Here is a 27,088-nt window from a genome sequence, read left to right as displayed (position 1 = left end):
TTCGGGGGAAAAGGCTTGTAATGCAAATTTAGCTCATAGTGCAATTGGCTGTGTTGAAACTCCACGCAGCCCATGTGATTCAATGTTTGTGACGTCTTATCTCAGTTCCCCTGAAATGATCCTATGTGATGGATGTCCACTAATACAGCTGCCCACACACTCCTACCTCTCCTCTCTACCGGAGCAAACTTTTCCACCTATGTGATATCGACCTATGTGATAGGAACACGTGTACTGTGTGTAAACTCCAGCCTCACCTGAGGCGAGACTAATGGATTTCTTCTGGAGGTTGTAATACCAATTTCTACAAAATGAGGGGGGATGGGCTGCTTTTTGGATGGGATTTTTGCTCACAGACTGCCTGTCAAACATCCCAGCTGGAGTTCAGCAAAGAAATGCATGCAGTGCATTACTATGGCAACAAAAAGTCTTTCAGAAACATGGCTATCCATGTGATTAGTGAGGACGAGCTGTGCGCAGGTTGTAGGTTTGTCTTTATAACAATGGTGAGATTCTCATCAGCTAATGGTGCTGTAATGTCAGGACCTGATGGTTTGGGAACTGTTGCTATGGCTGCAGCATGAGATAACCATGACAACCTCACTTGTATACGACGGTGTAAATGGAACAAGGAATCAATTAGTACTCAAGATCTCCACGGGCCGCTAGTAGGGTCTCTGTTGGACCCCTGCAGGGTCAGGCTGCCATACGGGCCACCAGGAAGGGATTTAATGAGGTCACGTGAAAGGTGAGGGTCGTCATATCATGTGACTGAGTGTCTTTGTTTTTATTGGGAGGTTCAGCTGATCATATGGCTAGGTAAGGTCAGGGTCGAGTTTAAATGCTTTTGTCTTAACATACTTTTCTTTTAATACGTTTTTCAGTACCAAAGGAATTTTGTGTTGTTTTTTGGTGGCCTTAAATGCCCCATGTTGTTTTTAGACCCCCAACCCATTAAAGAGACGGCTGTATCTAGACAAATGACCTCTGTCTCAAAATGACATGAGGCCATTCATCTCCACTGCCAATCATGTTTCACGTGTAATTGATAAAAAAAAATTGTCATGCAGGGACTGATTCATTGTATATTATAAAAATTATGTATAATAATAATATTTATAATCTGTGTTAATATTAATAAGGTACCTAATTGGATTACTTCTCCCAAGAAACTAGTAAAGTACCGCATTGCTTTTAAATTTACCAAAAAATTACTTAAGAGTTACTTTTTCAAATAAGTAACACAAGTTACTTTCTTTTTCCATTTTTTGACTGACACCTCCTGTCCCCATGTTGAGAGAAATGGGAAGCGCAGAGGCGTTGTGTGCCCTGTGGGAACATGATGGTTCTTGTAATCCAGGACCAAATGTGAGCATTCATTTACTCATCTCACTTGCTAAAACAGATTCAGTATTCCTCACAATTAACAAAAACAGTAAAACGCAAACTCTGAATGTTACACAAACCTGCAATAATTGTTAAATTATGCAAGTATACTTTATGTATTTCATCTCACTTTATTTAACGTCTTTGCTGCTGAACTTCTATGATCCAATTCAATCATACTTATAGGCCACAAGAGTCCAGCCCAGATGAGAAAAAGTTACGCAAAAGTAACGTAACTCATTATTTTCCATAAAAAGTAACTAAGTTACACAATTAGTTACTTTTTAGGGAGTAACACAAATGCATTACATTTAAAAGTAACTTTCCCCAACACTGATAATGATATTAATGATTTATACATAATTTAAAAAATATCTTGCATACCTTTTAAATAAAAAATTGAATATAGTTTAAACCCTGTAACTTTTGAGTAGTGCTTAAATTTTGCACAAACCTTAAGTTCATGTGTGCTGTATTAATATCTTATTATAATGCACAAAGATTGAAAAGCAGAGTCTTTCTCTGACTGGCATCAGCCAAACCAAGCCGAATCAGAGGGAGGTTGGCCCTCAGCCCGGTATTGAACTGACTTTAGTGCTCTTGAACAAAGCACTTAAACTCAATTGCTTCAGAGAAATCTTTAGGTTTATGGATGCAAGGTTCATATAAATTATTTGTGTTCTGCAAATGCAACATCAAACCTCTCAAGAGCGCATCAGAACTGCTGAGCAGAATGGCTTTTTCCTGATGGTCTTTGGCTGGTTTGCAAAAGTTGGGAGTCAGCAGAGACCTGGCAATATATTATATCAATATCTGGGTCATGTTATGAAAGTATTGCATTTTGTAAAATAGTTATTGAAAACTGTAATATATTGCCATCTTTTACCGACATGTTTCTGAACGAATTAAGTATTTAAACACCGCTGACGCTTTAAAAAGGGGGAGGAGACCGAAAGAGACTCTGGGTTTACCTAAGAAAACCTGCTTCTGACCAGGTTAGGTTCACGGAGTAAGTTACCATGGTAACTGACTCTGAATATAAGTTGCTTCTCTTTCAGAAATGGGCTTGACCTACCCTGCTTTCTCGGGTTTGACGTACCTCCCATTCTGAAACAGAAAACTCAGTTTCCCTTATTTCAGTGTTAACTTACTCAGAGTTTTCACTTAACCTCCTTTCTGAAACGGGCCCCTGACGTTCTCGATCAGAGGCCCATATAAACAACGCTGCTGTTTTTCCTCGTTATTCATTGCTGAGTTGGTTTGTGTCTCAAAGGCAGTGCTTTACCTCAGGCAATTCACTTTTGTCCAATTTTTGTTATGTTGCACATCCCTTCTTTTTACATCTGTTCTGTTTCTCTGACAAAATTTTGATAACCCATGTAACCTCTTAGAAATGTACAAAAATGTCCAAGTCAAGAGACCACAGCTTGGCCGTTTGCGTATTTGCATTGGTTCGCGTTTGTACATCTGAACGCTCATTGTTTGCTTTTGTTTGTTTCCAAACAAAGTACCGGATGACCTGACGCCAGAGGAGAAGCAGGAGCTGGAGAACATTAGGAGACGGAAACAGGAGCTGCTAGAGGACATACAGGTAATATCTTCAGATCTCTTCTCTGAAGCTGCTACTTTTAAGTAAATTGTTTCCGAAGCCAGTATTGTTTTGAGTGAGTTTGCTCTTTGAACCGCCTGATGTCTCATTAATTATACTAAATAATATTACCAAATCAACCTCATGCCCTTCTATCCCCCTCTCTCTTGGCCTTGTGCAAGGCAGCTGGAATGAGGTGGACCTGTAGAGAATAGGAATTGGATCAGGGGAGGGGCTTCCATGACCCTGGCTGTACAGTTTTAGTGTACAGGATTGATGGGATGTCCCACCCTGGGATATAGACTGTAACAGCTGGGTCAGGAAGGGGGCGGTATGCTTTGGAGCAGATGGTGCTAGCCAAGTCCAGCAAATTAAATTATGCTGATTCTATTACGCAATTGGAATGTCAACCATTGATGATGCTCCTGCCAAACTCTGTCCCCTTCGTCTCTTAAATGGCTTAATCAATCATGTAAACCTCCAAATGAAGTTTGGTGGCATATCTTTGGCATTCATCTTTGCCGCTAACTGCCAGTTCCATTCCAGTCTGCTGCTATTTCCTGATCGCCCTTGAACAGCAGGACTGCCATCAGCAGAAGAACAATCTCTCTCTCTGTTAGAATACTCATATCTTTACTCTTCTTAAATCAGACATGTATTTGATTTCTAAAATTAGGATTTTTTAATTTTATGTTTTATTGCCAAATATGATAGCATTCTTGATTCTGAAACCATCTTTATTTTTGCTTAGTCTACTACTACATAATTTATACACACTACCGTTCAAAAGTTTAGGGTCTTTTGAAAAAAAAAAAAAAAAAATATGACACCAAATGCTGCATTTATTTGATCAAAAAAATTGTAATATATTTTAAAATGTAATTTATTCAATAAAGACAAACACATTGATCAATCTAATGCATTTTTTCTGAATAAAGTTTTATTTTAAAATAAATGTATTGACCACAAACTATTCAACATTGGTTTGTCAAAATATATGTCAAAACCTTTTTTTTTATTATACTTTAAAGCTTTCAGTATTTTAAAGTTGCACTCTCTGCAAAGCATTTGAGGTACCATAACATAGTCAGTAAAAGCTTGATGAATTTTTCATTTCGTTGTTGAAAAATGTCTGTGTCTGGCCGAGTAAGATTCCTGGGAGTGTCATGTTGAACCTGTAGCAGAGGATTTGTCTTTGTCTTACTCTCTATATGTGTGGAGAGACAGACAGTAAAAGATGAGTTAACTGGAGCGTTATAAGACCTCAGTCTCTCCTTCACATAGATGGAGGTTGTGATGGGTCATGATCAGAGAGAACTGATTGAATCAGCTCAAGACCCACCGCCTCTAGACCCCATTACACTCTTAATGAAGGAGCCATGTGATGCTGCCAACCAGCATACTCCCTCTAACCTGGAAGACACAAGTCTTCCTTTGGGCAGTAATGCGTTACAACATTTACGATGGGTCACCATACCAAGATTTCAGTGGTCAAAACCAGTGAAATTTCATGGTTTTTGATACCAAAGCAAAAATGAATATGCTGTTGACAACAGACCTTGAAGTACTCCTCCAAATGTCCTTGCTTTTTTTTTGTTCAGTATACACACATTCTCTCACACACTGAATCAGGTCAGCTCTGCAGTATTATTAGTCCTTTCAAGTGAAAGAGACTAGACAGAACTTTAGATTTCATGTATAAGTAAACATCTGTCATTTCCCAGAGTGCTTCTGATTTTCACTACAATAACCAGTGAGTTTGAAAATCGATGCTAGGCTGTCTGAACTAAATGTTTTTTGTTCGTGCTCACTGAACCAGCGGTGTTCAGACATTCAGGAGATCCAATATGGCTCTGTCTTTCGTGTTCGGCGCTATGTGCCGTGGCCCCTGAAGGCCTTGTGCGGTTATCGATGATACTGTCGTCTATGTCAGTCCAATTAGGGTTAGCCGGAGCTGATCGATGCTCTGTGTGTGATAGCACATTTCTGGATTTTTAGGTGGTCAGACATTTGCAGCTCCAGAGTTTAGGGAAATATTGGCTGTTGGGAAATAAGGGTAAAAGCAGTGGTTATTTTCTGTTCATGTCATTTGCATTTCTTTGAGGTGTTAAAAAACAACAACATTTTAAATATTTTCCTAATACAGTTTGACTCAATTAATGCCATAGTGATCTTTTTATTTATTTATTTATTTGTTTGTTGTTATTATTTTTCCTAATACAGTTTTGCTTAGTTGTTGCACTTTATAGGTCCAGCAGAATCGGCTGATTTTTTTGCCTTTTTGCATTTTCTACAGTTTTTTGGGGGAGAAAATCAGTGTAAAAAAAAGGTAAATGTGGTAAACGGAGCTAAGAGTACCACACTCTTATTAGAAGCATAAAGACAATGGCCAAAATATTTTGTATAACTTTGAGTCTATAAAAAATGGAGGTGATAATGTGTATAATTAGGTATAAATGTCATATACTAAATAAAATATTAGTTAACCAAATGGTCCCAGGTGTCCTCCTTGATACCAATGGAACGATAAGTTAATTGCTCATGTAATATTTGTCTAATGGAGATGAAGTGCTCGATTAAATTGACTGAAATGCCATGCTCAGCCTCTCTGTCTCTATAGAGTCATGCTGGACAACCCTGGTTCACTCTCGGTCCATCTGGAAAATTCTGGCTGTTGCCAGGAGACAAAGGAAGACATTAAACTCACTGCATAAGGATAAAACGAATGGAAAAGTGTGGGCTGAGACTAGTGTTTGTTTACATGTTACCTTTATATGGCAGCTGTTGCCTAGCAGCATTCAGATAGAACGTCATTATCATGACCACTTTAATCCATCTTTGTGCCCACAGACATCTTCCCTGCTCTGAGTTGGAGTTCAGAGAAACTTTCGGTCAATTTCACTGGACTATTGGTTAACTTAAGCAGGCTTTCTCTAAGTCTTAAAAAAGTCTTAAAGTCTTAATTTGACCTTCCACAATTTAAGGCCTTACATTTAAGGCCTTAAATTGTGTCTTAAATTGGAGCTAAACAATTCAATATCATGGCATTAAATTAGGGCCCTATTAGGGTCATGGACAGAATTGCAGCATCCATTCATAAAAATAGAAATGACTGTATAATGCAGAACGTCATGGAATTTGTCAAATTTTGGATGAATGTATCAAAACTAGGTCAGAACACTTAACGGGTTACTTCACCCAAAAATGAAAAATCTGTCATCATTTACTCACCCTCATGTCATTCCAAACTTGTAAGACGTTCGTTCACTGAAAAAAATGAATATCTTGTTTTCCAGGACAAATTCAAAACATCCTTAAAGGAAGTTAAGTCTTGTTTTCTGATAAATTGAACACAATTAAGTGTGTTTATGCTTAAAACAAGAACAAATGTCTGCCATTTGGTATGAACATTACTTATATTTGAATATTCTTGATTTATTGAACCCACTGGCAGATTTTTGTTCTTGTTTTAATCATAAAATCTCTTTCACAAGATTTCTTATCTCAAACTGTAGTCTATGTTTTGTAAAATTATTTAAGCTATGGATATCTGTCTTTGAAGTGTTGCTAGTACAAACCATTGTGTGCTTCCTAGACAATTACATTTAAAGAACATATTGGATTATTTTCCATTTAATTTATTCCTTAAGTTTTCTTTATTTGATCTTAAAAAGGTGTTAAATGTACTTCCATAAAACCTGCAGAAACCCTGCTTAAGTGACTTTCCATCTCTTTCTGGATATGTTTTTAGACTTTTTACATGACTTGTAAAAACTTATTTCGCAACCCTTCACAAATTTGGGGTGGACCAGATTAATAGCATGATTTCTTTATCTTCAAATTCTTCCTCAATCCTTTGCTTTATATGATGAACAGACTGAATTTAGCCTTTTTTCACATATAAACATTGATCAGCGAACATAAACGGAAGCTCAACAAAACTAGATTGACGCGCAAGAACAAACCTCATTGTTCTTGCGGAAGTTCAAACGTGCTGTGAATGAACCTCATTGGTTCTCGCACATAAAGTAAACATGCTTGAGCTTCCATTTACCACAACTGATGTGTGTGTTGATGAATGTTTATAAATAAAAGCCTAAATTAAATCTGTTAATCAAATAAAGGGTTGTGTCTCTTCTGAAAATTTGGATTTCATTGGAATTCATATAAATTATTTTTATGATCTTGTTAGGAACTTTTTGAAGCGTCAAAGTGGTATTTGCGTGGACTCTCAGATTGCTCTCAGATTTCATTCAAATATCTTCATTTGTGTTTCAAAGATGAAGTAAAGTCTTACGGTTTTGGAACTATTGTTTGCAACTATCCCTTAAAGGATTGGTTCACTTCAAAATGAAAGTTTCTCATCCAAGATGTTCATGTCTTTCTTTCTTCAGTCGAAAAGAAATTACTTCTTTTTTTTTTGGAAAACATTCCAGGATTTTTCTCCACATAATGGACTTCAATGGCAACCAAACGGGTTGAAGGTCCAAATCAATGCAGTTTCAAAGGGCTTCGAAGGGCTTCAGAGGCTCTGCGCGATCCCAGATGAGGAATAGGGTCTTATCTAGTGAAACGATCGGCCATTTAAATAAAAAAAAATAAAAACATTTATATACTTTTTAACCTAAATTGCTCACCTTGCGCTGCTCTGCAGCGTGCCAGTGATTGTGCAATCACATCGGAAAGGTCACGCTAGACGCAGGCAGAAGTACCGCCCCTGTGTTTACAAAGCGCACATGCGAAGACTAATACAAACGTCCTTTAGCAATAAAAACGGTTTTGAAGTTGAAGATGGAGTGTTTTTTGGTAAAGGGCGTTTGTATTAGTCTTTGCAAAAATATCAAGAAATGTTCATTTTGAAGTGAAGTAATTCTTTAAACACATTGCTTTATGGAGCACCAAGAGCACTTGTCTGGGTCAGACACTTAAGGATGCAGCAGCACCGCAGTCCTATAGTGACGTTTCGGGTCATGCACACACTCTGAAAATGTATAGCGAAGGAAGGTCAGATGTTAAAAGCATACTTGCTTGACCTTTCCAGGTGCTATAGCTTGAGAGGGATGAAGTGTTAATGCAGGATGCATCGAAAGGGCAAGTGTGTGTGTGTGCGCGCGCACGTACCCTTGGTGGATTGATAATATGAGTTTTATTGATCTGTGCCTGAGTTTCTTCAGGAAGATGGATTGCTGAAAGTGTTATGACACACACACTGACTACACATGCTTACAGTACACACACATGCTTACAGTACACACACATGCTTACAACATGTGGATAGTACAGTATAATTCACTTTGTAAAGACCAAATAAAAGTGCATTTATAGTAAAACACCAGCCACATATAGTACATCACCTGCATTCAAAACACTGCACCCAGTAGTCACCTGTATTGGAACACCAAATTGTCTTTAGTTGATACCAGTACTAGTGAAATTTCATTATTCTCAAATGACAAATTTAGATTCCACAGCAAAAAAAAAAATATTTGTAGGCAAAGACTTTGTTTAAGTAGGTAAATAATAATTTAAATATTAACAAAATACATTAAAACTCAGGTGGGAAGTCTTCAGATATTTGTCAATGAAATAAAAATAGATATTCTTAATTGAAAATTGTATTATGTATTTTATTACTGTATTATAAGTTAACAAAGTAACAATTAAAGAACAAAGGAACAAATTACAAAAGCAATAGAACAGGCACAATAACTGTGAATTACTTAGTTAAAAGATTCAAAAACTATTATAGATCGATAGACAGACACACACACACACACACACACACACACACACACACACACACACACACACACACACACACACACACACTTGCTCAAATACCCTCTTGATCTCTTTGTCATCTCTTTATTCTTTATGTCATCTTTCACCTCTCTCCCCCTTCCCTTCCCCCTAACAAAAGCTACTTCATCTTGATATCTAATGCAGGTGTCACACTGTGCTATGATTGAATGTTTCATACTCTTGATAATCATATTAGATATTTATGATCCTCTGTGTGTTCATTTTATTAGATTCAGGGCTCTCCATCACTTCCTGTGGCAGGCTGACTTTGAGAGGTTCCTTAGAGGGCAGCCCCACCTTCAGTTCTCCTTTAACTCAACCATGGTTTCCTTTTGTCTTTTTTTATTTATAGCGGCTCAAGGATGAGATAACAAAGGTGACGACTGAGATCGAAAGTCTTGGCTCCACTCAAGAAAGGTATGATTTTATTTTTGTATTCATTTAGTAAGAGTCAACATTAAATCAAAATATATTTTTAATGTATTTTCTTTTTTTCTTTCCTGATGGATATAATCCATTTGACTTTTTTCTGGTTGAAGATCCTGTTTCATATGTTACATTAAAGAAGCAAAATGGCTTGGCGAAAGCTGGTTTGTTTACTCTAAAGGAAATATCCACCTTCAACTGGTGTTTGCTATCTGATTCTACCATATTAAACATATAACACACAAACACACATTCTCCATTTACTCTCGTCCCCTGTTTCAATATTTAATAACACTGCCCCCTGTGGGAGGGGAGGCTGGTGAATTATGTACGGCTGTTTTGGTAAGAGGGGGTGTAATTTGTGCAAATTGACTGAGGTGTGTTCAGGACTTTGCAAGAATGTCTGAACAGTTCATGGTCTCATATATTATATCAGGGTAGCCTAGAAATCTTGACGCACCCTAGCGGCAGCAAATCTAGCGGCCTTTCGAATCGGCTTTGGCCGCGACTCTGGAAGACTTGGAATTAAGCTTTTCTTTGAGAAAAGAACAAAGAACGGCGCTGAAGTCATTCTTAAAAAAGGAAGATGTGTTCGGAGTTTTGCCGACCGGATACGGAGAAAGTTTAATCTATCAACTAGCTCCACTTCATCTTCTTCGTTGCTCTGGTTGGTTGTAGCGCTATCCTATTGCGTGCAGAGGGAATTTGAAAGACAACCGTTTATCCCGCCCCTCGGATTGAGCCCTGACAATGGTGAGTTTCCAGACCCAACATCTTGATGTGGGTCTGGTTTGTCAGGCTAATATCAGGGTTCTTACGGTCATTAAAAACCTGGAGAAGTTTTGGGAAAGTCATGGAGATTTGTTTCAAAATATGTATATAATAGAATCTATGTTTTAGTGATAATATTAGTTAAGCAAACTACAATACTTAACGTTCATTCAAACTGTCCAATTGCGGCATTCCATCAGATTTCTTTTTTCAGTGTTGAGCATTATAACCAATCACACATGTTGCTGTTGAGCTTATGAATGTGATGGCCAATCAGAGGTGTTCAGATTAGTCATCGCTGAAACGAAGAGTTTTGTTCAGCGTGCACACTCTCTGACAGAATTCTGAATTCTTTATGTTCCACCTTTGCAGTGTAAAGATGGCTTCTGTTAGTGATAACATTTTATTGGTAAAAGTCTATATAGTATTCTGATTGATTTAAGTAATTGCTTAAATTTTAACATTTGACATATAAGACAACACAGGTAATCAATGAACAAATAAACTGTTTGGGGAATTCAAATAGGGACTTAATCTTGTTAATGATGGTTAGCCAATGAGATTAATGGTAAATCGGAGGCAAAGCTGTTTTAAAATTGGAGTTTGTTACCAAATTTCGTATTCCATAAGTTTGTCTCTGGCACTGCCACCTTGTAAAGTTACTGTCAGTGTTAGTAGACACTTTTATTTACTTGTTTAACATGGTTGCCTCCCATTGATGTGTGTAAATCCGTTGCTACACGTTAGGGGAACGTTAGAATATAACGTTAGAGGATAATGTTTGGGGAATGTTAGAGGATAACATTAGGGGAGCGCTAGAGGATAACATTAGGGGAATGTTAGAATATAAAGTTGGGGGAAGGTTGGAGGATAATGTTAGAGGAACGCTAGAGGATAACGTTAGGAGAATGTTAGAATATAATATAAGGGGAATTCATTAAAAAAATATTGTTTACGGATAAATAATTTATAAAAAATACAGCAATATTCCATAAAAATCAAGAATTGTCCATTTTAATTTCATGGTGACTTTAGAACTTCAATTTTTTTCTCCATTCCACTGCCCTTGTCTCACGTTTTTTAATGCAAAACCACATTCTGTGTGAATGGCCATTGACACTCTCTGACTGCAGTGACCCATATTCCCAGACCAAACAGAATTGCTCTCAGAATATACATCAAACTGAATCAGCCTATCAGGCCCATTCATTATACATGACGCGTGATCCCACTGGGATCCCACTGAACACTTCACAGGAATGCCCACTCTGATTCACACGAGAGCCATTTGGATGGAAAAAAGCCATTTTCATAAAGTGTTCTACTCCTTTTATGAAATTCTTCTGTGTTTCATTGTTCCTCCTCCACTCTAAGTGGCCACAATGGAAGGTACAGTAGTGTGTGGCCCCTTTTACAGACTGTGGCTTCTAACTTTACATGTCACACCACCATCCAAGAGTGCATTTGGCTGAGTGGATATTAATGATGTCATTATGAGACCCTGACAGGCGTGTGCGTTGTAGGTGTTGTACAACTCGATTTCCAGAGTTTTAGCTTTAGATTACAGCAATCCACCCAGCATTAATAAAGCCCTCGTCTTTCTGTGTTTACAGAATAAACATGCAGCGGAGTAAACAGATCGCTATGGGCCGCAAGAAATTTAACATGGATCCCAAAAAGGTAATGCATAAAGCCTCTATTGAAATCTTTTCTTTATCATAGAGATTCCCTGATATGCTTTGACAAAGAAAATGACCCCCATTACATAAAATGCATTGCCATTTTGCATTTATTAAACCTTTGATCTTGTGTGGGTGCTCAAATTATCATAATCACACAAGTTTTGTCGCCAAGCCTCATGCAACCACACCATTTCCAATTCATTTCCATAGATCCAGCAGAATCCAAACTCATAGGCTAAAGTTCAAAGAGCAGGAAAAAAGTAAAGGAAAGAGATTTTTAATGCACTTTATCAACAGGAAACTGCAATTATAATGCATGCGTATAGGAAGTTCTTTATGCTGAATGTTTTGTTTTTCTCAGGGTATTCGGTTCCTCATAGAGAACGAATTGCTGAAGAACACTTGTGAAGATATTGCTCAATTCCTCTACAAGGGCGAGGGCCTCAACAAGACAGCCATCGGAGATTATCTGGGTGAAAGGTAAGAACAAATATTTGATGGGTTTTGCACTGAAAAATGTTGCTGGCCAATAAAGACAGAGCTCCTGAAGTCTAGATATCCACGCTATCTGGGGTCAGGAAGATTTTTTTTTTTAAAAGAAGAATAGTTTTATCAGCAAGGGTTTTATTCAGCAAGGATGCAGAAATTCGATCAAAAATGGCCAAATATTTCTATCAAATAAATGCTGTTCTTTTGAACTTTCTATTCATCAAGGAATCCTGAAAAAATGTACCTCAGTTTCCACAAAAATATTAAGCAGTACAACTGTTGTCAATAATAAGAATTGTTTTTTGGGCGGCAAATCAGCATATTAGAATGATTTCTGAAGGATCATGTGACACTGAAGACTGGAGTAGTGATGCTGAAAATGCAGCTTTGCCTTCACAGGAATAAAATGCAGTTTTTACTGTATTTTTGATCAAATAAATGAAGCCTTGGTGAGCACTTTTAAAAACATTAAAACAATCTTACTGACTCCACACTTTTAAATGGTAGCGTATCATTGTTTTTTGAGTTAAAAAATTCAGATTTAAAAGCCATCTTTTTCAAACAAATTGATTGGTCGCTTTGCATATTGGTCAGACGGCCTCTTCCTGTCTAAGTGGGTGTTTCTTGACCAGGATAAGCTGCATTGTTAACCAGATGTTCAGTCAAAGTTCTGGCTATGCAAGACTTCATGTAACCTACATGGCCTTCAAAGACTGTCATGTTCTTTTAAACATAATTTACCATTGAGCGTAACTAGGTTAGTGGAGGTTAAAAAGATTTTGGCTTTATTAAAGTTCTATATCTATATCTATATCTAGAATCAAAGCTCAAGGGAGGATGACATCACTGATCGTGAGCTACTCCTCACTGACAGCAGTACAGTCTGTCAAAGGCCATTATCTACTGCATCAAGATGGCCTGTGCCCATACGAAAGTGCTGTTTTGCATTAAGGGTCATCTTACACATTTATTGATGGACTGAAATTCAATGTCAGTGCCAGGCCATCAGGGACCTATCAGAGTAGGAAGGAAAGCTATACAGTTTGTGTGTGTGTGCATGGGGAGGATTATTTTTCTCACTCAGTGTAATTATAGAAATGCACGATTGCACTATAATTAAAGGGGTAGTTCACCCAAAAATGAACATTCTTCCAATTATTTACTATTCGTGAACAATAATGATAGAATTTTCATTTTTGGGTGAACTAGGGTTGTCACAGTACCAACATTTCAATCTCTAAAGCACAAGCTCACTGAATTCTGCACTCTTCTGAATACGTCTGTTCTGAATCTTTTGTTTACATCTTCTCTACACTTTGGCTCCCGTTGAACAAAACCGACCCTCAGCGAATTCTGACTAACTTACTGACTAGCATCTCTAATAGGCCATTGCATTCACATGCTCAACAGACATGATTGTGATTGGCTACAATGCTCAACGTTTGTAAATAGAAAGCTTTGAATTTTAGGGAGCACTCAAACAAACATGAATGAGAGCGTTTGAAAGCAGCATTTACCAGCAAGTACCGAATGTACCCAGTACTCTGTACTACCGTTACTGCAGAAATGCTGGTACATCAACTTTTTTTGTATGTTCGACATCCCTAGGGTAAACTATTCTTTAATTTGAGAGAATGTTTAATCAACTTGTAACTAATCATCTGTCCTGCATGCTGTTTTAGCGGTCATTCCAATATTCTTTAATCGGTCAATAACACTCTTTCTCCAAATGCACACCCCGCATAAATGCAAACGCATTATTTTTGTCTGTCATCTGAGGAAAATCAATAGTGAATCCCGGGATCATCGCTGAAGTGTGGTTACGGCCAGAGCAGGATGAAGGAGCATAAGAATATAGAGCTTAATGGACAGACCCCCAAAGTGGGTTAATGCATTCACAGCTCATTGATATTATTGACATGCCCCATTTCCTCATTGAAGAAAGGGCTAGTTACACACGGATGGTAATCCCAGCCGTAATCCCCCTGTGGGATTTAATGCCCATTGGAGACGTCTGAGAGGGGGATCACAGCCATAATTCTGTTCACACTGTGAACACAGCATGTTTTATAACAGTAGACATGTTTTTCAGTGGCACATCTGCTTTTTACCTGCCTTTTCTTTACAAATATCTATAATTAATTTAGCTCTCATGAAATGTATTAACACTTCTTTCGCCGCCTTGTCTGCACTGGTATTTCCTGAAGGAAATACAAATCTGGTTGAGTCTTTTCTCCAGATGTCACTGTAACATAATTGCTCTTGATCTAAAAATGAATCTCCTGTTGATTTCTTTAATTGCATCTCATTTCCAGGGATGATTTCAATATTCAGGTTCTTCATGCCTTTGTGGAGCTTCATGAATTTACCGACCTCAACCTGGTTCAGGCACTCAGGTGACAAAATATAGATCTGTAGATTATGCAGCAAATTTATTTGATATTCTCATGTCATTTATGATTTTATTAATTGAGTTCATTTCTCCCCACGCTCCATGCAGGCAGTTCTTATGGAGTTTCCGGTTACCGGGTGAAGCTCAGAAAATTGATCGAATGATGGAGGCTTTTGCCCAGCGTTACTGTCAATGCAATCCTGGTGTCTTTCAATCCACAGGTTTGTGTGTGTGTGTGTGTGTGTGTGTGTGTGTAATCTGATTGCTTTGCAATATGGTTGTAACCGTATCAAAAACACCTGTGAGATTTCATAATTTTCAATACCAAAGCAAAAACGATGTTTTGTTTATATAATTATTATTATTATTATTATTTAACTATTAAATATTGGCGTGTCGCCTTCATGTATTTCTCAATTAAGCAAGTCTTTTTTCAAAATTCCCCATGTAATTAAATTATTGGAGTAGTCATCATGAATAATAGATTTTTATTTTATTTTCAACTATATAACCGATTGCAGAAAATGACAGATTATCTTTGTCTCAAACCAAAACTGCTGTTTACCCCAGAGATCCAATACAATTTCCCTACACCCACTCATACACATCATAAATATCTCATGCTCTTAGCCATGCTAATATGCAGGTAAAGAGAGGCGCTGATGTAGAACACTTCCATGCCACCCACACGTTGCGCTGCAAAGTGGCTACACATGGCTTGTCTTGACTTGGCTGCATTTTATCAAGGGACAAATTCAAAGTTGGATGTAAATATTCTCTTTGGTTGTTAAGAAGGTCAAGCAACGATCATGTCTTTCATAATTTCATATGCTAAATATAGATTTGAGTGGTGCCGTGGGTATTATGAATGTGTCCATAAACTTTTTAGGGCATGTGAGTGGATTAGAAATGCAAGCAACATTTAGTTAGCACTTTTTTGGACGTTTCATTTTTTTCTCAGCATGATGTAGGGCCTAGTGTTAATTTGGTTAACAAAAATATGACGAAAAATGTTAGTTTAGTTGGGTCAAGTTAGTTAACTTGACCCAAATCGATCTTTGGTTTTGTCGGGGGAAAAAAGAGGAATGTTCATGCTTGCGGTTGCCAGATTTCAATAATAATTTTATGTTGTTGTTTTAGAAAAACCTTAAAGTAATGTGTAATTTCACTGTATAACATTTTTAGATAAGTTTTTCCATAAGGCCTATATGATAAACAGCCTATAATTAATCATTAAAATAGATGAGGTAAAGCTGCAACAATTCTGATGAAATGTAAAAATACATTTCTCAAATGACAATATCATTGAGATCATAATTTTGACCCAGGACTAAGACTGAGACTAAATAAAAAAATAGCTGACGAAATTAACACTAGTTGGGCCCTATGATTTACGCGATGTGGAATCCACCTAATTTGTCAAATCTGGGAATAAATCAAAAGTAGATCGGTACACTTAAATCAAATTGCGTGTATCGGTGTGAATGAATGGTTTTGTGTCCCACACACACTGAAGCATGTGTGACGATCGCAGTGTTTTCAGCCTCTGCCGCCTCACTATATGACATGAATGCATACCCTTCTCTAGAGCTGATCAGAATTTTACCATTTAATCTGAGAAAATCTATCGTCAAATCATAAACACACAGAAACTCAAAGCTTCATCCTTCAAAATAAATGTTCAGTTTAACCTGAAGAAATTGACACAAATATATTACTGTTGTACTGAAGAATTTAGCTATGTATCAATGTAATAATGTGAAAACTAATAATAATTATTATTATTAATATCATTATTAAAACTTTATTTTTAAAGGAATAATACATTTTTCTTCCATGTTTTAATTTGAACAGTAAAGCTCTGTTGTGCAGCAGTTTGCTTGACAATTTTTTTTAAATTTCAAATGATAAAAATATTTGCCGTTTTATGCCAGAAAATTTTAAATACAAAACACAGAATTTCTGAGAAAAAAAAAATCATTTCATAGATTTAATCTTTAAATCATTGATTATTAAGATATAATTAAACCATTAAATTAATCCAGAAAACTTAAAACTGAATTTGGTATAAAAAATAAAGTATTTCATAGGGCCCTTAAACGTAATTTTTTTTCAAACGTTTCATGATTTCAATTAATTAGACATGCTATTTGATTACTAAAATTTAATTGAACCATTAAAATGGAAGTTAAAAAAAAAAAACTGAAAAAAATGGAATTTGGGAAAAAAAATGTAATGGAATTCGGGAAAATAATTAAAATGGATTTCATAGGGCCCTAATGATGTCTGTACAAGAAAATTAGAATAGGTCCTGCATTTTTACTTTTAGGCCAGTTCCTCCATGTACACTCAGATTATGATTCAGATTAAATATAACTTGTTTGTCACAAATAAACATCTGAGAATTTTGTCCTGGCTGGTGGTAGAAAAAGAAAAACGTAATTTATTATTTTTTTTAAATTTTGAGTTCTGAGGTTTCTCATTTTCCTTGCAGATACATGTTACGTGCTTTCGTTCGCAATCATTATGTTGAACACGAGTCTGCACAACCCTAACGTGAAGGACAAGCCATCAGCAGAGCGATTCATATGCATGAACAGAGGCATCAATGATGGAGGAGATCTGCCAGAAGACTTGCTCAGGGTCAGTGTGCCACGCACTTTTTTGTTTCAATTTACCCCCCTCATCATATATACAGAAATATTGACAGATTTAAGGCATTTATTTTTGCAATATTTTTTGTATTAAAATTATGCTAGTAGTGCTGAAGTGTTTGAAGTACAAGAACTCAGTTTAAACACTCCTGCAGAACCTGTACGAGAGCATTAAGAATGAGCCCTTCAAGATACCTGAAGATGACGGCAACGACCTCACACACACGTTCTTTAACCCAGACCGCGAGGGCTGGCTGCTAAAACTGGGTGAGTGAGCGTTTGTCTGTTCGGAAGATAAAGAAATGGGTCTGAACTATACATGTGTCCCTTAACAGGCCCTAAATATTTAGCTCATGTCCCGGTGTCTCATGAACTTCAAAAGTAGATTTATTTGATTTAATCAGAGCTGTGAATTAAAAGTCTTACATCGTGTAATGTAATAGCCAAGAAGCATGGGGCCAATTGCTGTATAGTCCAAAGCGAATCTAAAATAGCTGATGCAACCTCCTTATTTATCTGCATGCTGCTCATATTTCAGCTCAGCCTGGATGTTACATCAGGCTCACACACAAGTATTTTATTACTGCCTTTTGTTACAGATTTTCATGGTTAATTTCATTGTTTTCTTTCTTCCACGTTTGTTTTTGGTTTGATGTTGTCTTTCTTCAGGAGGTATGTACTGTTTTCTTTAGCTAGCCCATTAAGCTATGCTTCCAGGTGCTTTGCGCTTTCATTTACTCATTGTTTGTCATTTTTTTTTATTTTATTTAACAGATATTTCATTTAATCAAAATGAAATTTGCCTCAATTGAGTTTAAACTGGTGTGGTGTCGCTGCGCTGTTGTGCCGTGCTCATGATGGGCTTGCGATGTTTGTGAGACTCTCAGCCAGCTTTCTAGTGCTTAACAGACAGGTTGATTTCCAAGAAGATGGAGATGTCTATTGGTCTCTACTGCAGCCATGTGGTCATCTGAAGTACTGCCTGCTCTGCAGCCTTTACATGTTATGCTGCATACAAACACAAGAAATAAATGTGTGACACTGCACGTGTTTAAAAACTTGTTTTCATACAACAGGGATAGTACAGGAATAATAGGAGATTATTTAGATTAAGTACAGATTTTATAATAGTTTGATATTCATGCAGTTTATAATTGCATATGATGGAAGTGAGAATAAAAATAGAAAAATTCATGATGGTTGAGTAGTTCATTAGTGAAATTGTAGTTTTGTTTTCTTTTACGTTTTCTTTTTATTTCTATTCGTTTTGATTAACATGCTGTACTTTTTTATATTTAATTTTAATTTTTGTTATCCTCACTTTTTTGTTTCATTATTATTATCATTATTATCTTTTACTTTTTGATATTTATAATTGTATTATTTTTTTCCTATAGGAGTAGTAGTAATAATAGTAATATTATTATTATTATATTTTAGTGGTTTAATTAACATGCTGTAATATATATATATATATATATATATATATATATATATATATATATATATATATATATATAATTTGTATATATTATTTTGTTTTATTCCTATTTTGAAGTTTTACTATTATTTTAGTGGTTTGATTAACATGCTGTTAATTAAATTATAACATATTTTTTATATTTATAATTTTATTATTTTTATTTCTATAGTAGTAGTAATAATTTATTATTATATTTTAGTGGTTTAATTTTATATATATATAATTTTTTTTTTTTTCATGTTTTGTTTTATCGTTATTTTTAGGTTTTATTATTATTTTAGTGGTTTGATTAACATGCTGTAGTTTTTATACTTTTCATAATTATTTTTTTTATTTCTATAGTAGTAGTAATAGTAATACTTTATTATTATAGTTGTTATTATTATAGTTGTTATTATTATTATTATTATTATATTTTAGTTGTTTCATTAACATGCTGTAATTTTATAAAACATTTTATTTGTGTTTTATTTTGTTTTATTTTTAATTGTTGTTGTTGTTATTATTATTATTATTATTTTAGTGGCTTGATTAACATGCTAATATTTTTATATTTATTTATTTTTATATTTAGTTGTGTCCTTATTCTTAAGTTTTATTATTACTGATAATGAAAAATAAGTTATTTTTAGATTATTATTAATTTGTATAAATAATTATTCTTTATATCAGTTTAAGAATTGAATGCAAACCATTCTAAAGGAACTGTTCACTCAAATTTGTAAAATATTGTAATCTATGATATTAAGCAGTCACAATGTAGAACAAATCAACAAAAAAAGGATAGGAAGAAAAAAAGAGGTACAAGACAGGGAAATATAACTAATCAGAATAGATCACGTCAAAGGAAAAGATTAAAAGACTTATTTCAATTGTTTTTAAAGCCTTCTGATTACATGAGTTAGTGATAGTCCCAAAATAATGTTGTACTTCAGCAAGCAAAACCGGAAAAAGTGGTTTCTGACCTGAAAATGTACATTTATGTAGATCTCTGGTTGTTAGTAAAGTTAGATCTCATAGACTGACCCTGTGCCTCAGAGAAGAGAGCCTTGCATTCATTCCTACATTCTGAGTTTATTCTAAATAAGGCTCGTTTGATAACGCATTCTCTTACTAATTTGGTCACTAACAACTTAAGCTTGTGCCTGATTCAGTGGTTTTGGGCTAACTGGGCATTTTTGGTGAGGCTTTGAGCCATTTCAGCTGTCCATCTGCTAATGTGAGTTCCCATACATGTGTCTGTCTGCTGTGCCTCAGTCCTCACCTTGCCACGTGTCTCTGCTGCTCACCACAGTTATTCTTCACTCATACAGACCTCAGCGAAGGCATTCTTAACATACTCTTATTATACTGTCTGATCCACAGGTGGACGGGTGAAGACATGGAAGAGGAGATGGTTCATCTTGACGGACAACTGTCTGTATTATTTTGAATACACCACTGTACGTAAACCTGCTTTCGTGAAGCTAAATGATTGAGTGATCCAGTGCTAATTCATCCGTTGTGTTCTACTGTGGTCACATGTGTTTCCTCTTCTGCCTCTGTTTTCAGGATAAAGAGCCGAGAGGGATCATTCCTCTGGAAAATCTCAGTATTAGGGAAGTGGATGACTCCAAGAAGCCAGTAAGCTTGCTCACACTTTTCCATCTATATTCCACCACGTTTTAGTTACCATGACTAGAGGGAGTCATGATGGTTGAGTGACTAATATTGGATTTGTTTGATTTTCATACTTACTTACTTTTAAGTTTTATTATCATTTAATTGTATTTGTTTATTATTTTTATATATTTTTAGCAACAGTGGTTTAATTAGCGTACTGTGCTTTTTATTTTTGTGTATTTTGATTTGCCTCTTTTAAGTTTTATTATTATATCTGTTATGTTCTGTTCTGTTTTGTATTTATTTTATTTTTTTTAGTTATTTTTAAATATTTGTATTTATTTATTTTATTTAGTTTGTTGTTAATATTTTTATTATGATTAATTTGATTTTTTTTTAGCATCAGTTTAGCATGTTGTGCTTCATTTATGTTTTTATTTTATATTATTTTTTAATTGCTTTTTATATTCCTTTTAAGTTCCCATTTAGGACAATTATATATATATATATATATATATATATATATATATATATATATATTTTTTTTATTCTGAATACATTTTATAAATGTTTTTTTATTTTTGTATATTTTGATTTACCCCTTTTAAGTTTTATTGTTTAATCTGTTGTTATATTTTGTATTTATTTTAAAAATATTTGTATCTATTTATTTTTAGTTTGTTTTATCCTTTTAAATTGTGATGTTGTTAATATTTTTATTAGGATTAATTTTATTTATTTTTAGCATCAGTTTAGAATGTTGTTTTATTTTTATTTATTTTTTATTTTATATTATTTTTTATATTCCTTTTAAGTTCCCATTTAGGACAATAATAATATAATAATAATATATATATTTTATTCTGAATACATTTTATAAATATTTATTTTTATTTTTGTATATTTGGATTTACCCCTTTTAAGTTGTATTGTTAAATCTGTTATGTTCTGTTTTGTATTTATTTTTTAAATAGTTTATTTCTATTTATTTTATTTAGTTTTATCTTTTTAAATTGTGATGTTGTTAATATGTTTATTATGAAATTTTTTTTTTTGCATCAGTTTAGCATGTGCTTATTAATTTTTTTTATTTTATATTATTTTTTAATTGCTTTTATATTCCTTTTAAAGTTCCCGTTTAGGACAATAATATATATATATATATATATATATATATATATATATATATATATATATATATATATATATATATATATATATATATATATATATATATATATAATATTTTTATTCTGAATACATTTTATAAAAAAAATTTTTAATTTAAAATATGAATAATCATTTTTTTTTTGGCTCTGTGATTTTGAAAATGTGGGTGGTAGTAATTAGCACAAAGTTTATGGGTTGCTAAAATCTCTCTCACACACTGCCGCCATTGTTCTCGTAACCCTGGTTTGCTCCTGTAAAATATCCGTGTGATAAACGTAGCGAAAGTTCCTCTGGATAAAAGCGTCTTCTAAAGTAGCTCTCTTTACACAGAACTGCTTTGAACTCTTCATCCCAGACAACAAGGATCAGGTCATCAAAGCATGTAAGACTGAAGCAGATGGACGGGTTGTGGAAGGAAACCACACCTTCTACCGCATCTCAGCGCCAACAACAGAGGAGAAAGAAGAGTGGATCAAAAGCATCAAGTAAGTCCTCCTCTCATCTTGCTCTGACAGGATTTTTCATATGCACAGGGTTATCATTTTGACACAGATTGGACCTAAACCCAGCTGCAACTAAAATTCAAGGGCCTGGAATAAAGTTCTGAAATAAACTTTTTTGCCAAACTAAAACTGGGGCCGTATTCACAAAACATTTTATCTTACCACTAATGCCGAGTTCAGACTGTCCGATTTTCAAACTGGTCGGATCACTACTCTTTTCACACTGCATGACTATCTGGGGTATTATTTTTGACAACTGAAAATAATAAAGCTACAAAATATGAATAAATTCTAATACTAGTATATAAACGCTACTAAAATAACAGCGCTGTAAAGGATTTTGGGGAGTAATTTTCATTATGTGCATGTGATATAATAGCAAAAATAGTTTGTAATGAGCAGGCTATTTTTGTGGTAAACATTACAAAATGAATTTCTCATTATCTCCAGGGCTGCCATAAGCAGGGACCCTTTCTATGAGATGCTTGCTGCCAGGAAGAAGAAAGCATCATCTTTGAAGAGACAGTAGAAGCCCTCGAGGCTGTATGGATCTCCGCTTCAAGGCCGCAAAAAAGATGTTTGGACATGGACCTGGAAAAAGGGGCGAATTATAAACGGAAGCCATTACGCTGGATTGGAGCGATTTTTATCTCAGGAATGACCTTGAGCTTTGAAGGTTGTCTTCTGGGAAGTTGACTGACATTTATATACGTTTAATTCTCACGAACAAACATTATCGTGTACATTATCATCTCGAATCAGCAGGTCTGACTGAATGTGGCATCTTATTGACCTTTTCTAAGCTTGCTGAAGACATGACCGTTCCTCTCTGTGCTTTGATACATATAAAATGCTGATTGTTCACCTATTTTTACACTGCTATGTACTGTAAATATCTGGGAGAGTTTTGGCCTTGTTTTGTTTGAGACCATATGTCTGTTTCTGATCTGCTGCATATTTATATATATATTTTTTGTTGGCTAGACATTTCACATTTTGCCAAAGTTTGTCTTTCAGTCCATGTTATACTGTCCTAACACCTGAAGTTGAGTGCTTCTGATTCATTTTGATGCTGTTTATTTAGCTTAAACAGTTTAATTTAAAATATCAGGACATTTACATTAATCACTAATCTATCTCATAGGTGGCCTTGAAAGACTGTGAAATCCAAAAACATTTCAGTAAGTTTGGTTCATTTATGGAACAATTTAAAAAAAATTAAACTACTGACTTGAGTTTATTTTTTTTACTATGTTTTGTATTTTACCATCTTAAATGTATTTGTTAAATTAACACCTGAACACCCCCCCCCCCTCCAAAAAAACAAACATTATTTTTGCTTTTTATGCACTGATAATTGAAAACTCTTAAATGCTAATTTATCAATGCTGTAAATATTTAAACATATAGGTTGTTTTATTTTTTATTGTCAAAAATATACTTTGTGCAAAAGTAAACGGGGTGACGAAAAGGTTTAAAGCTGTCAAGTTTATTTCACCATTGCTATGTAACCTTGTGCTTTCAATAAAAACGTTTGAGCTTTATAAATAACTGTTTTTTTTGTTGACAGACTAGATTTTGTTTTATTTCTCTGTCTTTATTTTATGATTTCTTAAAGGGGTACTTCATGGCTAGCAAAAGGGCTTTCAATAAAACTTGACTGCCCATGCAGCAGAAATTATTAATTATTATTATTATTATCAGTGTTTATAGCCTTGTAGGCAGTGTGCGGACATATAGTGCCGTTGTGCTTCGGGCGACCCGAGTCCTGACTTGCAGACCTTTCCCATTCCCGTCCCCCTCTCTCTCTCTCTCTCTCTCTCTCTCTCTCTCTCTCTTCGCTTCCTGTCTGCATTTGGGGGAACGTTACAATAACGTTCAGTTTCTGTTAATAGAACTTTCCTGAATAACGTTCGGGGAGGAATGTTAGTATAACATTTGGTGGGGAACGTTACAAAAACGTTCAGTTTCTGTTAATAGAACTTTCCTGAATAACTTTCGGGGGAGGAATGTTAGAATAACATTTGGTAGGGAACGTAAGTATAATGTTTTCAGAAGAACGCTGGAATAACATTTGGTGGGGAAAATTAGAATAAAGTTTGGAGGGGAACGTTACAATAACGTTTGGGGGATGTTAGAATAACGTTCGATTTCTATTAATGGAACTTTACTGAAGGACGTTCGGGGAGTAATGTTAGTATAACATTTGGTGGGGAACGTTAGTATAACGTTTGCAGGGAACATTAGAATAACGTTTGAAGGGGAATGTTACAATAACATTTGGGGGGTCGGGTGTTAGAATAACGTTTGATTTCTGTTAATAGAACTTTCCTGAATAACTTTCTGGGGAAGAATGTTAGAATAACATTTGGTGGGGAACGTTACAATAACGTTCGGTTTGTTAGAACTTTCCAGAATAACTTTCGGGGGAGGAATGTTAGAATAACATTTGGTAGGGAACATTACAATAACGTTTGGATTGGAACGTTACAGTAACGTGCGGTTTGTTAGAACTTTCCTGAATAACTTTCGGGGGAGGAATGTTAGAATAACATTTGGTAGGGAACGTTAGTATAATGTTTTCAAAAGAACGTTGGAATAACATTTGTTGGATAAAGATAGAATAAAGTTTTGAGGGGAACGTTACAATAACGTTTGGGGGGATGTTAGAATAACGTTCGATTTCTGTTAATAGAACTTTCCTGAATAACTTTCTGGGGAAGACTGTTAGAATAACATTTGGTGGGGAACGTTACAATAACGTTCGGTTTGTTAGAACTTTCCTGAATAACTTTCGGGGGAGGAATGTTAGAATAACATTTGGTAGGGAACTTTAGTATAATGTTTGCAGGAGAACGTTGGAATAACATTTGGAGGGGAACGTTACAATAACGTTCAGTTCCTGTTAATAGAACTTTCCTAAATAACAACCGGGGGATGGAACAATAACATTTGCAGGGAACATTAAAATACCGTTTGGAAAAACAGACTGAAAAAATTAGGCCAAAAATCATGGTCACGCATCTGTATATCACATCAAATAACGCACTCAACCATGACTGTTAAAGCCTTTTATTCTTTTACAAAAAAAACAACAATAACCCCCGCCTTCTTAAAATACAGAATGTTTTTGTCCATTGTGCGTAGGATGACGTGGCTTTAAGGCCTCATCTTACTCAGGTAGCATCTGTCTGTAAGAGATGGAAACTGTACCGCTCAAAAGCATGCTTCTATGTTAATCGCTCCCAAACTAACAATCGTGACATTTAAATCCAGTTAAGTGTCTCAAAAAAAATAATAATAATAATCATCTGGTCTCAATATGTTAATGAGCCTAACAAGGCAAACACTCTTGCCCCATGCACATTGGAACCAAAATTAAACCAACTTTGCAAACCAACTCTGAAACTGATGTTGAAATAATACTGCAATATTGCCTTTAAACAAGTAACTAGTCACGAAAATGCTACACATGAATACAAAGGTACTCAAAAAGATTCCCATGCTTATTGTGTAAAGGTTTGTGTAAACATTAAAGCCTCTCCTAAAAACGTCAAGCTCTCCTAAAACCTCTTCTGTAGTAATTATTAATGGAAGTCATATTCTCAGTTTCAGTAACCATGTGGAACTAGTGGAATACTAAAATCGCTTTCAATACATCAATAGTGAATGTTGTCCTTTTGTGTTCCACTCAAGAAACAAAAGTCATACAGGTTCGGAAAATACATGCGTATGAGAGTTAATGATTTTTCATTTAAATTAATATTCATTTAAAAAGCCTTGATGGTTTGCGCTGAAAAAAAAGGATGACTGAGAAATATGGATATTTTTAGCTGAGGTAACGAAGGGTTGCTGAAATGTATACGACTCAACCAGCATCATTTTGCACTCCCAAGATAAACGTATTGACCTTATTAATGAAATCAATATTAATTAACTGCGTATTCAAAATAAAAGTACAACGGAAGGAAGTAGAAATGAAACAGGTTAAACAGCATCTTATTAAAGTGACAAAATACAAATGTTTACAGGAAAAAAAAAATTAAATTAACTAAAATATGTACATATAAATGTTAGATGCACATCAAAATGATGGCTAAATGTTCATATCTGCCATGTTGCTTACAGATACATATCCATCACACCGGCAAAAAATCCATGGTTCTGGTTTGACATGCATTTTCTCCTAACAATGAGGTTGTTAGAGCAGAATGAATGTTATTAAATATAATAGCACAGAGCTGATTAGTTGAGTGGTCATCATCACGATGCCAGTCATCTTCAAAACCATCTGCATTGAGGGAAACCATCGATATTTGCAAATGCCTCTTGTACAAATCACACGTGTAGTTCCACCTCCATCTGAAAAAAAGAAAAAACTGGTGATCTTGAGGTAAAAACTGCAATATTGTGAAATATTATTAGAATATAAATATTATTTTTATTTTAAAATGAGTAAAATGTTGTTTAATCCAGTGATGACAGCTGAATTTTTAATAAAACTTTAGTAAATTAACAAACATGTCTGATTTAAGCGTAATGTACTTGAATAATCACTAGAGGGCAGAGTGAGAACTACGGAGGAAACTACAGACAACCCTGCTTATTGATCTGCAAACCATAATTAGCCGTTTTATTAATATTACAGTACGTCTAATAACTTTTTATTTTGAGAGCATTGTATTATTTGTAGTGACTAATATTTTTGTGGAAACCATAATATTTTTGTTCAGGGTTCTTTAAATGTTACTAAAAGTATTTTAAGTAAAACATCTTACTGACCCCAAACAGTAGAGTGCATGAAACCGCCTATATAATGCGTTGTAAAAATATGATTTTTTACATTCTCTAAATAATTTTAATAAGCTGCACAATTTGAGATATCATTCATGTCAGTAGCACAGGTTACATATTTTATTTGAGTACTTTAGTAAATAAACATTTCTCTGGTTTAAGCGTAATGTACTTGAATAATCACTAGAGGGCAGAGTGAGAAACAGACAAACCTGCTTGTTGGACTGCAAAACATAATTTGCTTTTTTATTAATTTTACATTAAGTCTAATGTAGAGTCTAATAACCTTATATTTTGACATTGAAGAGCACTGTATTTGTAGAGGCTGGAATTTTCTAAAAGCCAT

At 34.9% G+C, this 27,088-nt stretch overlaps 2 protein-coding genes across 7 annotated transcripts in view; one reads left to right on the top strand and one right to left on the bottom strand.

Annotated features, from left to right (window-relative positions):
• Positions 1-23,261, top strand: part of cyth1b (cytohesin 1b) — a gene marked incomplete at its 3' end in the record, with an annotated part of 101,604 nt that extends 78,343 nt beyond the window's left edge. For 5 of the 6 annotated variants that reach the window (XM_079845968.1, XM_079845966.1, XM_079845969.1 and 2 more), the window contains exons 2-13: positions 2,895-2,977; positions 9,129-9,193; positions 11,587-11,653; positions 12,017-12,135; positions 14,460-14,540; positions 14,645-14,757; positions 17,031-17,179; positions 17,346-17,458; positions 20,037-20,115; positions 20,225-20,296; positions 21,776-21,930; positions 22,399-23,261. In XM_079845968.1, coding sequence (XP_079702094.1) covers positions 2,895-2,977; positions 9,129-9,193; positions 11,587-11,653; positions 12,017-12,135; positions 14,460-14,540; positions 14,645-14,757; positions 17,031-17,179; positions 17,346-17,458; positions 20,037-20,115; positions 20,225-20,296; positions 21,776-21,930; positions 22,399-22,477 — 1,175 coding nt within the window. Of the gene's footprint in view, positions 1-2,894; positions 2,978-9,128; positions 9,194-11,586; positions 11,654-12,016; positions 12,136-14,459; positions 14,541-14,644; positions 14,758-17,030; positions 17,180-17,345; positions 17,459-20,036; positions 20,116-20,224; positions 20,297-21,775; positions 21,935-22,398 lie in introns of those variants that run through there. The other variant, XM_079845970.1, reaches the window with a different exon arrangement.
• Positions 23,262-25,004: 1,743 nt separating this feature from the next.
• pgs1 (phosphatidylglycerophosphate synthase 1) overlaps positions 25,005-27,088 on the bottom strand; it is a 38,235-nt gene continuing 36,151 nt past the window's right edge. The window contains exon 11 of the mRNA XM_079845960.1: positions 25,005-26,310. The gene's annotated coding sequence lies outside the window, so the exon portion shown is untranslated. The remainder of the gene's footprint in view (positions 26,311-27,088) is intronic.

This window comes from Gobio gobio (assembly GCF_949357685.1).
Source record: "Gobio gobio genome assembly, chromosome: 20".
Taxonomy (NCBI): Eukaryota; Metazoa; Chordata; class Actinopteri; order Cypriniformes; family Gobionidae; genus Gobio; species Gobio gobio.
The sequence above is the reverse complement of the archived record's forward strand: the minus strand, read 5'-3'. Positions and strand labels throughout refer to the sequence as shown.